General features: G+C 55.0%; 2 protein-coding genes across 12 annotated transcripts in view; one reads left to right on the top strand and one right to left on the bottom strand.

Moving 5' to 3' along the window:
• The window catches only part of TRPV1 (transient receptor potential cation channel subfamily V member 1), a 28,436-nt gene extending 17,246 nt beyond the window's left edge, over positions 1–11,190 (bottom strand). The window contains exons 1-8 of the mRNA XM_050765812.1: positions 10,034–11,190; positions 9,156–9,322; positions 8,933–9,085; positions 8,122–8,262; positions 7,676–7,974; positions 6,112–6,291; positions 3,081–3,239; positions 781–873 (exon numbers count right to left, since the gene is read on the bottom strand). Of these exons, the coding sequence (XP_050621769.1) occupies positions 781–873; positions 3,081–3,239; positions 6,112–6,291; positions 7,676–7,974; positions 8,122–8,262; positions 8,933–9,085; positions 9,156–9,322; positions 10,034–10,317 (1,476 nt within the window). The 5' untranslated portion in view covers positions 10,318–11,190. The remainder of the gene's footprint in view (positions 1–780; positions 874–3,080; positions 3,240–6,111; positions 6,292–7,675; positions 7,975–8,121; positions 8,263–8,932; positions 9,086–9,155; positions 9,323–10,033) is intronic.
• EMC6 (ER membrane protein complex subunit 6) overlaps positions 1–18,299 on the top strand; it is a 127,618-nt gene that overhangs the window by 35,423 nt on the left and 73,896 nt on the right. The window lies entirely within an intron of this gene.

The following is an 18,299-nucleotide window of genomic DNA, read 5'->3' as shown; positions in this document are numbered from 1 at the left end:
GATTACTCCTGCATTAAAAAAAAAAGTGGCCAAGGATTGCACATATTTGAGTTTCCAGTTAAAAATAAGACAATTCCTTGCTGGTGCAATGGCTCACGCCTGTAATCCCAGCACTTTGGGAAGCTGAGACAGGCAGATCACCTGAGGTCAGGAGTTCGAGACCAGCCTGGCCAACATGGTGAAACCCCATCTCTACTAAAAATACAAAAAAAGTTAGCCAGGCATGGTGGCAGGTGCCTGTACTCCCAGCTACTTGGGAGGCTGAGGCAGGAGAATTGCTTGAACTCAAGAGGCAGGGGTTGCAGTGAGCCAACATCGCACCACTGGCCTCCAGCCTGGACAACAAAGTGAAACTCCATCTCAAAAAAACAAGCAAACAAACAAACAAACAAACAAACAAAGATTCCAGTATGCATGGAGATTTCCTTCATTGCTCAGAGCTTTAAGAGACTGGTTTCATTAATTAGACAACTACCAGTCATGATCCTATCACTTAAGAGGCCTCCATCTACCCCTGTAATTAAATATTCCATCCCGTGGAGTGGCTGGAGTATCTATTTTCAGGCTTGCCTGCCTTGGGCCCGTGGAGACGCCCTGAGCGCCCTCTTGCCCCCGCAGAGACTGACTGAAAGGCTCTCATCCTCCCCTCTGCGTCTCTCAGCTCCCCAAGCAGGGCCATTATATGGCTGATGAATAGGAAAGTGAGTGAGTGGTGAGGGATTCGCTTGGCTTTCTGTTTTGGTGATAACGGAAACTCACAACGTGGGAAGGACTGCTTACCCCTCGGAAAAAGAAGTAGACTCCTCCTAACACAGACAGGAACTCTCCAGTAACTCGGAAATAGTCTTCGGTTTTTTCCATCTTAAAGGGAGGCTGTGAGACGCAGAGAAGTTGGTAACTCTGTTTACTCATTCATTCATGCAACAAACATTGACCAGGTACCAAGCCCTGCGATGAAGACATAGCCCCTGCCCAGGAGGCACAGCCTCCATCAGGCGAAGGACACACAAAGACAGTGTGTTATTAGGGGAGCGCCCGCAAGGAGGCCCCTCTGTAGGCCTGATTCCCCAAAGTGGCAGCCTGCAGGTGCCACGCAGAGCATCTTACAATGCTGTGCCGCCTCCCAGGCAATGTCCTGGCAGGCCTGGAGCTCCTCCTGGCTGGGAGCAGAGTGATGGACAGCAGGGTGATGGACAGAGGGAGGCAGTCTCATGGACCCCAAGCCATACACATCCCACTGTCACCCCACACCATGGCCAGTCTCCCACGAGTGTCAGGGACTCCTACTGACCATGGAGGGAGAGACTGTGCCACACACACTTATGGGTGTCACCCTTGTGTTTCAGTTGCCATTTCCTGGAGTGGTTCACCATCCACATTTCCTAAGCACTCGTTCATTAGCTTGCCTTAGTAGCACATTTTTCTCTTAAAAGGAAGTCACTGGCCGGGTGCGGTGGCTCACTCCTATAATCCCAGCACTTTGGGAGGCTGAGGCAGGTGGATCACCTGAGGTCGGGAGTTCGAGACCAGCCTGACCAACATGGAGAAATCCCATCTCTACTAAAAATATAAAATTAGCCAGGCGTGGTGGTGCATGGCTCTAATCCCAGCTACTTGGGAGACTGAGACAGGAGAATCACTTGAACCCCGGAGCCAGAGGTTGCGGTGAGCTGAGATGGTGCCACTGTACTCCAGCCTGGGCAACAGAGCGAGACTCCATCTCGGAAAAAAAAAGGAAGTCGTTATGTGGCCTTAATAGGTGGACAGAATAGGGTTTCATGCAATGATGAAGTTGAGTTTTTAAAGTAAATGTACAGCCAGCCAGGCAAGGTGGCTCACGCCTGTAATCCCAGCATTTTGGGAGGCCAAGGCAGGCAGATCACTTGAGGTCAGGGGTTCAAGACTAGCCTGGCCAATATGGTGAAACCCCATCTCTACTAAAAATATAAACATTAGCTGGGCATGTTGGTGGGCACCTGTGGTCCCAGCTACTCAGGAGGCTGAGGCAGAAGAGTCACTTGAACCTGGGAGGTGGAGGTTGCAGTGAGCTGAGATTACGCCACTGCATTCCAGCCTGGGTGATAGAGTGAGACTCTGTCTCAAAAAAAAAAAAAAAAATTAAATAAGTAAGTAAATTTGTAAGGTGCCCTGGAAACAAAGGCAGCAGATTCAGTGCCCTGGGTATCGGACGTGAAGAACTAAGTCCAGAAGTTCAATGAAGTCTTGGCTCTCGGCAGAGGAAAAAGTCTGGTCTTAGGCTGATTTGATGGATGGCCCAGGGCCTGGCACAGAGGTGCTCAAAAGTCTAAATCCAGGGAATGAGTAACGAGCAAGTGAGTGAATAAAACAGGGCAGGCAAGCAGGATGACGGTGGGCTCTGGGCTTACACTAGCCCACATCCCTAGGGACCCCCAGGCCAGGGCTGAGCCCTCTCCTGAGCCCAAATTCCTGCATGATTTCTTTTTTTTTTTTTTTTTTTTTTTTGAGACAGTTTCACTCTTGTTGACCAGGCTGGAGTGCAATGGTACCATCTCAGCTCACCACAACCTTCGCCTCCCGGGTTCAAGCAATTCTCCTGCCTCAGCCTCCTGAGTAGCTGGGATTACAGGCGTGCTCCACCACGTCCGGCTAATTTTGTATTTTCAGTAGAGACGGGGTTTCACCATGTTGGTCAGGCCGGTCTCGAACTCCCGACCTCAGGTGATCCACCCACCTCAGCCTCCCAAAGTGCTGGGATTACAGGCGTGAGCCACTGCACCCGGCCCCTGCATGCTTTCTAACCAAGTACACCCAGTTTGATCAGGGACCTGAGTCACCAAACACTCAGTCCCACAGAACCTCAAGGCTAAAGGAGAGGGACTAAGAAGCAGGAAGGGGGTGGGTCTCCTGTACAGCCTGAGGCAGGGAAGATGGGCACAAGGATACAACGTTCTCCAGGTTCTCCATCCATCGCTCCAGCAAGCCAGGAAGGAGTCCAGGGCAGAGCTTGGGCCTGGGGTGGGGGAGGTCTCCCCGGAATGTCCACATCCCTTCCCCACCAGCCGCACCCCAGCCCACGAAGCCTGAGCCTCTGGCCGCACCAAGCCATCCACGGGTCTGTAGTAGGCAGCCATGGTGAAGATGATCATGTACAAGCAGTAGACCAAGAAGTTGAAGTAGAAGGTGCGCTTGACAAATCTGTCCCACTTGTCCTGCAGGAGTCGGTTCAGCGGCTCCACCAAGAGCATGTCGTGGCGATTCTAGGGGGAGCGGAGAGAAGCGAGGTTCCCTCCTGCTGCAGGACCTCCTCGCACGCCCACGCCAGCCCCTGGCGCTCCTCACAGCCACAGCCACATGGCCGCACAATCCTCCGCCCAGGGAGCAGGTGACACTCAAGGGAGGTCTGAGCCAGCCGGCAGCCAGAGCCTGGGGCTGGTCCCAGCACTGCTGCAGCTCACGGAGGGACCCGCCCTCTTGGCCTCGGTGTTCCCAAAGGTGCAGTGAATGGGGTGAAACCGGACAAGCTCTAAGTATTCACTTAACGGCCCACAGCACCGCCCAACAGTCTATGCCCGTTGTGTCTAATAACTCACTCCCGAGATCCCGCAGGAATGGGAAGTAGTTGGCTTAGGCAGAGCCTGGGCATGAGGGGCTGAGGGCAGGCAGGAAAGAGCTTCTGGGTCCTGACTTCTCACATTTCCAGCCCTGGGTCAGGCAGGGAACTGGGAGGCCCTTCCTGCAGCAGGAGGGCCCAGGGCCCCATGCCATCTTTACAAGTATGCTTCGGGGCAAACGTCTCGTATCCAGAGATTTTGATAAAGTTCAAATCGGCCGGGAGTGGTGGCTCACGCCTGTAATCCCAACACTTTGGGAGGCCAAGGCAGGTGGATCACCTGAGGTCAGGAGTTCGAGATCAGCCTGGCCAACATGGTGAAACCCCGTCTCTACAAAAATACAAAAACTAGCCAGGTGTGGTGGCGGGTGCCTGTAATCCCAGCTACTTGGGAGGCTGAGGCGGGAGAATTGCTTGAACCCCAGGAGGCAGAGGTTGCAGTGAGCTGAGATCACGCCACTGCACTCCAGCCTGGGTGACAGAGCGAGACTTTGTCTCAAAATATAAAATAAAATAAAAATAAGTTCAAGTATCCCTGAGATGGATGAGCCAAAATGAGATCATCCCAGCCTCCCTCAGGCCATCAAGTACAATCCCCAGCCCAAGCTTAAGCTCCCTCAAAGAGGTTCCCGATCAGTGTCTTATTGAACACCTTTGGGGATGGGAAACTCTTACTGCCTCAAGCGGCCTATGGAGAGTCACTAACTGTAGGGAATACCTCTTCTTTGGTCTTCTCTACTTTCTACTAGTGGTCCTGGTTCTGCCCTAGGGTCCCCAGAACAAGTCCACACTCCTTGTCCCTGAGAGCCTTCCGAGACATGAAGATGTCAGTGGTGGTCCCGGAGCCTCTCCCCCAGGTCAAATACTGCAGTCCTTTTTGAGGTCACCTCCTATCTGGACCACTCCTCTGGGAACACTTGTATCCAGCACTCTGAGTTGGAGGCCCAGGTTCAGCACGGCAGCCCAGGTAGGGCAGAGCAGACCAGGCCTCTCCCAGCCCCAGACTCTGCTCCTATAAATGCCACTTCTGGCCTGTGAGACATCGTGCAAGCCCTTCACTGCTGGTGGCACAGACTCCAGCCCCCGAGTCTGCCTTGGGAGCTCAGAGCATCACCTTAGGAAGAAGGGACAGGTAAGGTGGCCTTTCCAAACAGCATGGCAGGATGGATTACCCAAAAAGTAACACTGAGACAGTCATTTGGAGCCAAAATATTTAAGTGAGATGCCTACTTCACACCTACACAAAAATCAATTCTTGGCCTGGCGCAGCGGTTCACACCGGTAATCCCAGCACTTTGGGAAGCCAGGGAGGTTGGATCACCTGAGATCAGGAGTTCGAGACCAGCCTGACCAACATGGAGAAACCCTGTCTCTACTAAATACAAAAAATTAGCCAGGCATGGTGGCACATGCCTGTAATCCCAGCTACTTGGGATTCAAGGAGAATTGCTTGAACCAGAGAGATGGAGGTTGCAGTGACTCGGGATGGCACCATTGCACTCCAGCCTGGGCAACAAGAGCGAAACTTTGTCTCAAAAAAAAAGAAAGAAAAAGAAAAATCTACAAGCCCTGCCATCAAGTGAGAAAAAAAAATGGTTGTTGTACATTGCATATACTCTGATCCTGTTTATGTATACAAAATGAAACTGTACATTTTAGGCTGGGCGCGGTGGCTCATGCCTGTAATCCCAGAACTTTGGGAGGCTGAGGTGGGCAGATCACCAGAGGTCGGGAGTTTGAGACCAGCTTGACCAACATGGAGAAACCCCGTCTCTGCTAAAAATACAAAATTAGGCCGGGCGCAGTGGCTCACACCTGTAATCCCAGCATTTTGGGAGGCCGAGGCGGGATCACAACAGGAGATCGAGACCACGGTGAAACCCCGTCTCTACTAAAAATACAAAAAATTAGCCGGGCGCGCGGTTGGGGGCTGTAGTCCCAAAAGGCTAGGCAGGAGAATGGCGTGAACCCGGGAGGCGGAGCTTGCAGTGAGCCGAGATCGCGCCACTGCACTGGGGCGACAGAGCGAGACTCCGTCTCAAAAAAAAAAAAAAAAAAAAAAAAAAAATACAAAATTAGCCAGGTGTGGTGGCGCATGCCTATAGTCCTGGCTACTTGGGAGGCTAAGGCAGGAGAATCGCTTGAAAACCCAGGAGACGGAGGTTGCAGTAAACTGAGATCGCGCCATTGCACTCCAGCCTGGGCAACAAGAGCGAAACATTGTCTCAAAAAAAAAAAAAAAGAAAAAGAAACTGTACATTTTTACATAGTATAAAAGGAGGGACTTTTGTCTATGTACCTCTGAAATGTTTCTGTTTTTACAGGATGATAATCGTGTATGGTTGCTATGCTTAGGGAAAATTCAGTGGGCATGAATGGGGACATGAGGCTGCAGGGCCTGGGCCCCGGGCAGCAGGCTTTCCCTCATGAGAAGCCAGCTGGAGCTGGACCACGGACTGGGATTGGGCCTGGGGTGCAGAGGCCCTGAGGCCCTCCCTGGCTGTGCCCCAGCCACTCACAGGGGTCTCGCTGCTGCTGTAGGCGATCACCTCCAGCACCGAGTTCTTCTCGCAGGTGTCGATGCAGGACAGGTCGTACAGCGAGGAGTGCACGGGCCCGTAGGCCCACTCGGTGAACTTCCTGGACAGGTGCCTGCACTCGGGCTCCTGGATCTCCCTCTGGAGAATATAGGCCAAGACCTGCCACCAGGGATCAAGAGCCCATCAGAGGCCAGCCCCAGGCTCAGCCTCAGACAGCACCCCAACAACCAGCTCTGCTTCCCAGTCCAGCTAGTGGCCTCACCCAAGCCCCAGGCAAGTCCCCACCCACTCCTGACCACCATCAAGATTAACCAGCCGGCCGGGCGCAGGTGGCTCACGCCGCCTGTAATCGCAGCACTTTGGGAGGCTGAGGCAGGTGGATCACCTGAGGTCAGGAGTTCGAGACCAGCCTGGCCAGCATGGCAAAATCCTGTTTCTACTGAAAATACAAAAAAAATTAGCCAGGTATGGTGGCGTGTGCCTGTAATCCCAGCTACTTAGGAGGCTGAGGCAGGACAATCACTTGAACCTGGGAGGCAGAGGTTGCAGTGAGCCGAGATTGTGCCATTGCACTCCAGCCTGGGCAACAAGAGCGAAACTCCATCTCAGAAAAAAAAAAAAAAAGAAAAAAGGTCAACCAGCCAGCTGCCTCAGATACTACCTGTACCATATCAGGCCCACCATCCCCTCAAGGCCCCAACTCTACCATCTCACCATGAAAGACAGTGATGGTCCATTCTCGATAACCTCAAGCCAGAAAGAAATAAAGAGAATGCAAGAAATGAGAGCCAGATGGGGTGACTCATGCCTGTAATCCCAGCTACTTGGGAGACTGAGGTGGGAGGATCATTTGAGGCCAGGAGCTGGAGGCCTGTCACTAGGAGCCACCAGCCTTGTCACCTAAAGCTCCTGCCTGCCATAGAAAAACACCAACAGCTGTTTTCTTCTTTTTCTTTTTTTTTTTTTTTTTGAGACAGAGTCTTGCTCTGTCACACAGGCTAGAGTGCAGTGGTGAAATCTCGGCTCACAGCAGCCTCCGCCTCCCAGGTTCAAGCAATTCTCGTGCCTCAGCCTCCTGAGTAGCTGGGATTATAGGCACCTGCCACCACACCTGGCTAATTTTTGTGTATTTAGTAGAGACGAGGTTTCACCAGGTTGGTCAGGCTGGTCTCGAACTCCTAACCTCAGCTAATCCATGTTGGTCTTCCAAAGCGCCGGGATTACAAGCCCGAATCACCGTGCCTGGCCCAACAGCTTTTCTTCTGTTGCACCTTAGGCGGTCCCACCTCATGGCCCAGCACCCCACCCCGTGTCTTGACGATACTCAGAGCTAGAAATCCAAAGTGGCCACACTGGCCATGCAGCGTTCTGCCCTGCGGCTCCCAGTTTCTCAGACTTATTCTAACAGCCCTGCAAGCTGGTGTGACAGAATCAGGGTCCCGCACACACAGATAGTGACGCAGGCTCCCGCAGTGAGTCAGGCAGTCCTCCCCGACGGCCCTGTCCCCGCACTGCACCAGCTCGAGTCGAAGCCCCCTCCTACCCCGATCTTCCCGGTCCCAGCGGCCAGGGCCAGCGGCGTCATTCCCTTCTTGTTGGTGAGCTCCTCCAGCTTCAGCGTGGGGTGCAGTTTGGCCCCCAGGATCAGAATCTCATTGTACATGCTCGTCACAAACTTGGTGTTGTCGGCCGTGTTGTCGGCCACCTCCACCAGGGCGTGCAGCACCGTGTTGCCCACCGAGTCCCTGGCGCTGATGTCGGCCGGCTGCCAGGAGTTCTGCAGCAGGAACTTCACGATGCCCAGCTGGTTGGTGCACGCGGCCAGGGACAGGGGCAGTTCACCTGCACGAACACAGGGCCAGGCGGGCCTCAGGAGTGAGATCCAGCTGGTCCCTGAACCACCAGCCTCCAACTCCCTCTGTCTCTGCCCAAACCTCCCCTTAGCAAAAGAAGTCGAAGAGATCGGGGTCAGCCACGTTGTCTCCCTACCGAAGTAGAATCCAGGCCGCCCTTTGGTTTTCTTAAAGAAGTCCCCATTGGCCGCAGCCTGGACGTCCGCTCCGTTCTCCACCAGGAGGGTCACCAGGCCCATGTTGCGCCTCTCAATGGCGATGTGCAGCGCTGTCTGGCCTGCAGAGGACGTGCACTGTTGGCTTCGTGACCACAGTCCCGTGGGGCTGCCGGGACAGGTGCTGGGGAAGGGCTCTGGGCAGGCAGCAGCTGCTGCAGGAGGAACTGGGCAGAAAGTGCCTGGAGGACCCCCCCCCCCCCGCCCAGGAGGCCAGGCCAGGGTCCCCCAAGGGGTCCCAGCAAGGTCCTGAGACAGGAGACCCTTGGGAACAGGAAATAACAGGTTGGAAGCCAGAGGAGTCGAAACTGCCCCGGGGGCAAGGAACAGGAGCAGAGAGAAAGGCCAGAGGCTGTGACTTCCAGGGACAGGGACCATCCAGTCAGCAGCAGGAGGCAGGGACATTCCAGGGTCAAGAGAGGAGACATCAGATGGGGGAGGCAGAGACCCCCAGGACCAGGAGAAATCAGGCCAGCAGATGGGAGAGGCAGGGACTCCCAGGACCAGGAGAAATCAAGCCAGCAGATGAGAAAGGCAGGGACCTCCAGGACCAGGAGAAATCAGGCCAGCAGATGGGGGAGGCAGGGACTCCCTAGGATTAGGAGCCACCAAAGCAGTGGCTGGGATAGGGAGTAAGGATCCCAAAGGAGCAAGGAGTCCCAGGGACAACCATGTCCTCCTGGTTCCCAGTGCTGCAGGCTGAGCCATGCCCAGCCCCACCGCCCTCCTCACCCTTGTAGTAGCTGTCCGTGTAGCTGGCGTTGACAAACTCCTTTAGGCTGCCGGTCTGCCGCGCGATCTCCAGGAGCAGCGGGATGGTGTCGTTCTGCCCGTCATGCAGGTTGAGCATGGCTTTCAGCAGACAGGTTTTCCCTGTCTCAGGGTCTGAAACACAAAGGGAGGGTCAGGGCAGGCCAGGGCTGGGGCCCTCCCCGGAGCCCAGCGCTGGGGCCACCTTTGAACTCGTTGTCCGTGAGGTGCTTCTCGCTCTTCTGAAGGAAGAGCAGCAGGCTCTCCAGATCCTGGCAGTTATTCTGAGCAACGGCTTCAAAGATACTCCTGCGATCATAGAGCCTGAGGGTCCGCTCGGTGCTGGTGGCAACAGAGTCCTGGGACGGCAGCCTGCAGGTCAGGAAACACCCTCGTCTCACATCCTGGCCTCCCCTCGGCCCTGAGGCCTTCGGAGCTTGTCGAGGGAACACGACTAAACCCCAAGGCAAACCAAAAGGGGGAAAAATGATGTAAAAGCTGCCCCTCGGTCTAATTGACTGCCCAGAAAACCAATGTAACAGGGACAGTGGGGAGCACAGGTCCCCATTCCGTCCCCACCCTGTCTACAGACACCATGTAGAAAGTCACCCTCCTACTCCCAGACCACTGGCTTCTCTGCCTGCTCGGGAACGCGGGAGGCAGGAGGCTGGTGGGGACGGAGGAAGCTGGAGGAGGGGTGTAGACGGCCCCTCTAAGGGAAAAGGTGGCCTCACGCTCCCCAGAAGTCAGCCAGCCTGTGGCCCTCCCTGCCCTGCCTTGCAGCTCACTGGAGCCGTGCTGTGCTCTCTGAAAGCCTCCTGCCCTTGAGCTTTTAGACGTCAAGTCCACGTGTCTGTGGCTGGTAGGCACTGCAGGCGTGGACACCCAGACCCAGCACAGACACCAGCCCCGCTGACGGCGCATCCCACGAGGTCCCACGAGGAAGGACGCTGGACCAGACCGCCCCTAAGGCTCTCCAGCCTCCTGGCTTTGTGACATTTAGCCCAGAAGCCAGACACCCTGTGGCATCTCCATGGCCAGCTGGGCTCCTAGCAGGGAGGGGGCCTCCAGACGCGGACTTACCTGGCACCGGTGGGGCCGTCTCCCGGCCTCTGGATGGTGATAACAGGGCTCACTGTGATGGTCGGGCAGGAGGCCAGCTCACCTTCCTCGTGAGGACAATCTACCAGGAAAGCCTCCTCCGAGTCGCCCTTCCCAAACAGCCGGGTGCGGCTCTTGGCCGTGGAGAGCTGGGGCTTGGCTGGAGGTGGCCTGGAGTTAGGGTCTGCATCCGGGGGGTCTGGGCAGGCATCCTGTTGGAGTGGGTCCGCAGCCGCCCCCGAGTCTGTGCTGCTCCATTTCTTCATCCTTGCTGGGTCCTCTGCGGCCCGGTGTAAAGCCTGCAGCAGCCACCACGCCGGGGTTGACTCCCAACGTAAGGACTGCTTGTCCTTAGACCCCACCTGCCCTCCTCGCCAAGGGCCCTGTGAAGCAGGGTACCCCAAAACCCCAACTGGCTGCTGCCCCCAGCCCCCTAGAACTGAAGTGTTTCCAGGACTGAACCCTCACCCCAGAGGCCCCAGAGGTGAGCAGCCTAGTGGCGCCCGGGCAGTCCTGCTGCCACTGACATCGGCCTGGGAGGGTGGACAGGCCCCCGGCTCAGAGCCGTCTGTGGTTCTGGGTTAAACCCATCCCTCCTCCTCTCTGGGCCTCAGGTGCCTCCTCTGCAGACTGAGGTTGACAACCACCGTGCTGCCTCCCTCCCCACACAGAATAAGGGAAACAGCCGGGGTGGCTGTCATGGGCTAAATTCAGGGAGGATCTGTGATGAGGATGGCTCAGCCCAGAAGAGCCAAGCAGACCGTCCCTGGAATAGGGTGAGTGGCAGAGACTGGCACACCCACACCGCACTGAGGGGCCCTGCTGTGCCACGGGTCCACACGCCACCAGCCAGGTGCCCAGCCTGCCTTTGCTCTTCAATCTTGCTGCCACAGCCACTGAGCTTATATGAGATTTTGGATTTTGTGCTTTTCATCATTTTTATGAATCAGTATCTGTCAAGCATCCCGGCCTTGAACGTTTTGGCTTTTTTTTTTTTTTTTTTTTTTTTGGAGACAGCATCTCACCCTGTCACCCAGTCTGGAGTGCAATGGGACAATCTCAGCTCACTGCAACTTCCACCTCCCGGGCTCAGGCGATTCTCCTGCCTCAGCCTCCCGAGTAGCTGGGATTACAGGCATCCGCCACCACGCCTGGCTAATGTTTGTATTTTTAGTAGAGACAGGGAATGTTTAGGCATTAAGTGATTTGGAGCTGGTGGGTCTTCTGGGCCTAAACACCTAGAGATCCGCTGGCCACTGGCAGCAGCACGTGGAGTTGGACACATGAGCTGATGCTATTTTCCACCCCCATCCTGCCCCATCCCCAGACTTCCCCTCCCTCTGGCTGGGCATCCCCACTCCCTGGCACCCAGGGCTGGCCCATACATCCCTCCCATAGCCTCTATTCCCATTGGGTCTCCACCTAAGGGCTTTTTCCTCCTTCTACCCTTGCACAAATCCTACCACCTCCTCTCAGATGCTACTTCCCCTCAGGATCCAGCACTGATGCCGCCTCCTCCATGAAGCCCCCAGATCCCTGCCCTGGTCATGCTCCCCGCCATCCTCTGCACAGTGGCCCAGCCCATTGACTGTCCATCCCACACAGCCCACCAGGTGGTCTAGCAATTGCGATCTGTCACTGATTTCTCTCTCCCGCGCCCTGTGACCTCCTCCTGTGCAGGGACCTTGCTTGATCCTTCTCCTTATGAAGAAGCTGTACTGGGCTGTGCATGGTGGCTCACGTCTGTAATCCCAGCACTTTGGGAGGCCGAGGCCGGTGGATCACCTGAGGTCAGGAGTTCGAGACCAGCCTGGCCAACATGGTGAAATCCCGTCTCTACTAAAAAAATACAAAAATTAGCCAGGCGTGGCGGCACACACCTATAATCCCCGCTACTTGGGAGGCTGAGGCATGAGAATCCCTTGAACCCAGGAGGTGGAGGTTGCAGCGAGCCGAGACTGTGCCACTCCACTCCAGCCTGGGCGACAGAGTGAAACTCTGTCTCAAAAAAAAAAAAAAAAAAAGCAGCAGCAGCAGCAGCTGCACTGGTCACCTGGTCACGAGTGGGGAAATAAGAGCAATCAGAGCCTTCTAATTCCCATTTCCACAGGAAGTTAGGGAGAGTACCGTCCCAGCAGTGGCTACATTCTGGAAAACAGCCACAGAAGGAATGAGAAGCTTCTCAAGTCCTGCATTTTCTTTTTTTAAAATATAGAATCAGGCAATCTCCCAAGCCAGAATAGCTCAGGGAGACTCCCAAGTCCCTCAAGTGAAAATTCAGGCAATGAAACTCCAGAGCACACGGCTGGGTTGTGGCTGTAAACCAACTATGTTCTGAAGCCCAGATCCACAAAAACGTGGAGGAAGCCTCACCGCCCCAGAGGCTGTGAACAGGACAGACGGCTGGCTGCTGGCCATCTCCCTGCCTGCCTGTTGATCCACTTTCAACAGACCTGAGCCCATCTCTGACTCACCCATCAGACAGATCCCCTGCAGCAGGAGTGTTCCCAGCCACAGAAAGCTGATTCCCTCATCTGATCACTCAATACCCATCTACCGAATCCTCCTCCTCAGAGTCCAGCCCTGCACTGGGGGCGCAGAGAGGAGTCAGCCCCCCGCTGACACAGAAACCAGGTACTGGCTGGGCTGAGGGACTGCAGGAGGGGGCAGGGTGCTGAAGAGGGCTCCATGGAGTTGGTGATGGATGAGCTGAGCCTGGAAAGGGAACAGAGGTGGGCTGGGGCTGGGAGACAGACAGGGAAGCCGCTGAAGAAGAGAAGTCAGTGGATGGGAAGACAGGCAGCCGGCTCAGAACCAGATGGCCGTCAGCCTTAACTCCAAGGAACTGAGAGCCGACATGGTTGCGTGGACGGTGGGAAGCCACGCGTAGCTTTGGAAGCCTGGGGGCCAGGTGCTAGTCTGTGCTTTCTGAAGATAACACCCCGTCAAGGACGGTTCACAGGACGGGGAGCCTGGCAGTGCTTAAAAGGCACCAGAAGCGAATGAGAATCAGAATCATTGACGTGTCTAAGCACATGCACAGAGCAAACACGGTTCTCAGGACTTGCCTTCCTTCACCCACTTAATTCCCACAACATCCCTAAGAGGGAGATAGTTCACCGATGAGGAGACTGAGGCACAGAGCAGTTACACACGCCCCCGAAGTCACACAGTCAGAGGCAGAACCCGGACTTGACCCCATGCAGGCTGGCTCCAGAGCATCTCCAGTACTCCACCACCACGCTGGAGGTCTGAGGCTGTTTCTCAGCTGTTCAACTCAGACCCAGACTCCACCGCAGGGCCTGGGGGCCAATCAGAATAGGGCCTCTCACCCTCGGGGCGAGGCATAAGAAAATGCAGGGGCTAGACCTGAACCTGAAACACCCTCCCACTCAATCAGGCAGCTCAGGAACCCCAAAATGCAGTGTGAATAAGACCCAGGCCATACCCACGCCTGGCTGTCCCAGGGATGTCTGTGGTCTCCAAGAATAAGCTAAGAATAAGAACAGGGACTGCCTTTAGGAGATATACCTAATGTAAATGACGAGTTAATGGGTGCAGCACACCAACGTGGCACATGTGTACATAGGTAACAGGCCTGCACGTTGTGCACATGTACCCTAGAACTTAAAGTATAATAATAAAAAAAAAAAGAATAGGGGGCTGCTTGTTAGGCAGCCTAGTAAGAGAGCACCTGTTAGCCGGAGCCTCCCGTGAACCTTTCAGCAACGTTCTTTGTTAATGGCGTTGCCTCTTCCTCTGACCAGTCCCAGTCCAGTCAAATCCAGCCAACAGGAGGCAGCCTGGATTGTGATCATTCAGTCAGTCGACGAACGCTGAGTCTATACTGCACACTTTGCACCCGATTCCCTACTGGAAACCAAGCTTCTTCCAGGGAACGGAGTGGGCCAGGAACCGAGGGGCCATGTGCCCTGGGCTGGTCCGGGGAATAGGGTCAGGACAGTCCTCCACTGCCAGGCCTGGAGTGTACTACTCTGCACCTGAGCCCGTGGTGACGCACCTGTCACCACAAAACATTCTACAGTGATCGGCAGAACTTCTACCGTGATTTGGGCCAACGAGTGTTGACTGTGTGATGGAGATGGTGATTCTGCTTTACACAAGATTCACAAACTCATCCATCTGGACTAAAGGACAATCCTAAAACAATTGATTCTGTCCGCAGAGACCTGGTTTGATCTCTGAGTCCTTCTCAACTCCAAAGCCAGAAAGGACACTGCCCCCCATCTGGAGGAGGAATCCCTTCTCTCCCCAGTGCGGGTGAGACAAGCTGGGGTGTGGCTTCCCTGCTCCCCTCTCTGCCCAAAGCATCCATCCATCCATCCAAGTTCTTGGGAGCACCTCTGCTTGCCACTGGGGACTCTCTGGAAGCTGGGAGAACGCTGGCCCAGGACCCAGCCTCATTATTCTCAATAGTCCCTTCTCTCAAAGAGAGGCAGTAGGCTGCGGGCTTGCCAACCCAGGCGGGAAGAACAGAGACAGGACAGCAGCACAAGCACCCAGCGCGCCTGCTTCCCAGCCCTGCGCTCGTCCACCCCACAGAGAGGGCGACGGGCCGAAAACCTCCGGCCACACACCAGCAACCTCAGCAGCAGCTGCAGCCTCCTCCCCCGAGGACGGCCGGTGCAGGAGCAAAAAGAACAAACCCTGGTAACAACAACCGCCACTCTCTCCTCCCAGGTGCTTCCGAGGAACCAGGCTGGGGGCACCCCAAGTTCACTTCAGCCTCACGACCACCTTTGAGGCGGCCACTGTTACTACCCCCCCCCGTTTTCAGACGAGGTAACTGGGGCACAGAGAGGCGAGGGGAACTGCCCACAGTGGCACAGCTGGAAAGTGGCAGGGCCCAGCTTCTGGCCACTCACTATGCCATCCTAAAAGCTAACGTCTGTGTTGGCCATCAGACAAAGAAAGGGACTCACCAACTAGACGCAGGCACACCCCAGGCCCGTGGCTGCTCGTGAGCTCGAAGGCGGTTGCTACTCAAAGGGAGAGCTGGGCTCGTGTGGGAGAAGAGCGGCCTCCCTGCCTCCGTGGGGTCCCGGGCCCGGCCCTGGCAGCAGCTGCCCTGCACTGGCAGGAGTGGGCTGTGGGCGCCCTTCAGCACTCAAGGAAAAAACGCTTCCAGCGATGCAAGCAGCTGCCTTTGCTGCGGCTCTGATTCCCAGAGGATCCCAAAGCTTTTCCCATCATTTTTGCCCTTTTTCAGAAACCACTTAGCCGCTGCCCCTCCTCCAGCCATGCCAGGGCTGCAAAGCACTTACCAGAGCCAGCCAGAGCTGCAGCCTCAGCTCTCAGGGAAGGAGAAGGAGGGCACTGCTCGGCCTCCCAAACCGGTGGCTCCTGCGCCCAGAGGTCTGGGACACAGCTCCACAAATGCACAGCCAGCGACGTCAAAACCAGCGTCCCGCAACTGTTCTGCTTTCAAACTAAAGAAGGAATGGACGGTCGTGCTGCCCGCCACACAGTCCTGGCCTGGCATTAGGGACTTGTTTAAGAGTCTGAGCAACCCTGAACCAATCCCCGACTCCCTTAGGACTCTCATTCCTGGATCCCCAAGCCTGGAGTAGGGGTTGGGGTCGAGCGGGGCTTCTGGGTCAGCCAGAGCCGGGTCCCAGCCTTTCTTCTCAACGGGGGTTCCTCAGGGAACCACAAAGCACAAAAACACAGATAACTATGAGTGTCTAGTTCCCTTTTTTTTTTTTTTGAGACGGAGTCTCGCTCTGTTGCCCAGGCTGGAGTGCAGTGGCCGGATCTCAGCTCACTGCAACCTCCGCCTCCCAGGTTCAAGCAATTCTCCTGCCTCAGCCTCCCAAATAGCTGGGATTACAGGCACCTGCCATTGCGCCCAGCTAATTGTATTTTTAGTAGAGACGGGGTTTCGCCATGTTGGCCAGGCTGGTCTTGAACTCCTGACCTCATCCACCTGCCTCGTCCTCCCAAAGTGCTGGGATTCCAGGCGTGAGCCACCACACCTGGCCACGAGTGTCTATTTTCTCACTTCACTTCGTACCACCCTAAATGCACAGGAAAGAAGACCCACGTGAGAGAAACGCACAGGAGAGAGTCACATACAGCAGATAACTAGAACAATAGGTTTCATTCTCTCCCAGACCCTGGCTGAGAAAAGCAGCGAGGTCTAGGTATGCATCCAGGCTGTGGCCCAAATGCCCTGCAAAAACTGTCACAGCAGCTGCCCATGGGATGCCAACAAGCCATGGGGCAGGCCCAGCCTGGAATGAGCAGCCACTGCCAGAGAGGCCCTTGCAGCCCTGCCTGGGGTCACTTGAAAGTTCTGACCCCTGAGTCAAGGCATTGAAGTATGGCCACCCCATCAATTCTGCACAACAGATGACAAAGAACTTTTCCCAAACCTGCTCTCACAGGCTGCCCAGCAAGCCTGGGCAGTGGGAGGGCAGAGACTGTCATACCCACTTTACAGGTGAGAAATGTGTCACGCTGGGCAATCAGACAACTGATAATTAGATAATTGCCCAGGCCGCACTGTTGGTCGAGGCCTAAAAGCCAGGCCCGTCCCAACATGCCACACTCCACCATACCCCTTGCTTAGTCACCTTTTTTTATTTTTATTTTTTTGAGACGGAGTCTCACTCTGTTTCCCAGGCTGGAGTGCAGTGGCACGATCTCAGATCACTGCAACCTCTGCCTCCCGGGTTCAAGCGACTCTCCTGCCTCAGCCTCCCAAGTAGCTGAGATTACAAGCATACGCCACCACGCCTGACTAATTCTGTAGTTTTAGTAGCAACAGGGTTTCTCCATGACGGTCAGGCTGGTCTCGAACTCCTGACCTCAGGTGATCCATCTGCCTCGGCCTCCCAAAGTGCTGGGATTATAGGCATGAGCCACCGCGCCCGGCCGCTTAGACACCTGTTTATGCTATGTGTGTCATGTTAGCTTCAATTAATATGAACCTTAGAATTCATTCTTGTTTATAAATTGTGGCAAAAGGCCAGGCGCGGTGGCTCACACCTGTAATCCCAGGACTTTGGGAGGCCCAGGCGGGCGGATCACCTGAGGTCGGGAGTTCGAGACCAGCCTGACCGTCATGGAGAAACCCCGTCGCTACTAAAACTACAAAATTAGCCAGGCGTGGTGGTGCATGCCTGTAATCCCAACTACTCGGAAGGCTGAGGCAGGAGAATCGCTTGAACCCGGGAGGCAGAAGTTGCAATGAGCCGAGATTGCACCACTGCACTCCAGCCTGGGCAACAAGAGCGAAACTCTGTCTCAAATATATATATATAATAAATTGTGGCAAAATCTATATATAACAAAATTTACCACATTAACCATTTTTAATGGTACAATTCAGTGGCATTGAGTGCATTCACATTGTTGTACAACCATCGGCATCATCCATGCACAGAACGTTTTCATCATCCCAAACTGAAACCCTGCACCCATTAAACGCTAACTCCCCTGCCTGACCCCAACCCCCTAACGACCACCATTCAACTGCCTGTCTTTATTATTTTCTTTTCTTTTATTTTTTTAGACAGAGTCTTGCTCTGTCGCCCAAGCTGGAGTGCAGTGGTACAATCTCAACTCACTGCAGCCTCTGCCTCTAGGTTCAAGAGATCCTCCTGCCTCAGCCTCCTGAGTAGCTGGGATTACAGGTGCACGCCACCAGACCCGGCTAATTTTTGTGTTTTTAGTAGAGAAGGGGTTTCACTATGTTGGTCAGGCTGGTCTTGAACTCCTGACCTCAGGTGATCTGACGGCCTTGACTTCCCAAACTGTGAGATTACAAGTGTGAGCCACCACGCCCCACCTCATATTAAACTTTTTTTTTTTTTTTTGGAGACGGAGACTCGCTCTGTCGCCCAGGCTGGAGTGCAGTGGCGTGATCTCAGATCACTGCAGCCTCTGCCTCCCGGGTTCAAGCAATTCTCTGCCTCAGCCTCCCAAGTAGCTGGGATTACAGGTGCCCGCCACCAATTCCGGCTAAGTTTTTGTATTTTTAGTAGAGATGGGGTTTCACCATCTTGGCCAGGCTGGTCTTGAACTCTTGACTTCGTGATCCACCCGCCTAGGCCTCCCAAAGTGCTGGGATTACAGACATGAGCCACCCCGCCTGGCCTTCCTTCCCTTTTAAGGCTGAATAATATTCCACTGGGGTGTGGGGTGGATGGACCACATTCTGCTCAGCCATTCACCAGCTGATGAACGCTTGGCTTGCTTCCACCTTTGGCCATAGTGACTATCA

Source organism: Macaca thibetana, chromosome 16, assembly GCF_024542745.1.
Source record: "Macaca thibetana thibetana isolate TM-01 chromosome 16, ASM2454274v1, whole genome shotgun sequence".
Lineage (NCBI taxonomy): Eukaryota > Metazoa > Chordata > Mammalia > Primates > Cercopithecidae > Macaca > Macaca thibetana.
Note: the sequence above shows the minus strand (reverse complement) of the source record. Positions and strands in the feature narration are given on the sequence as shown.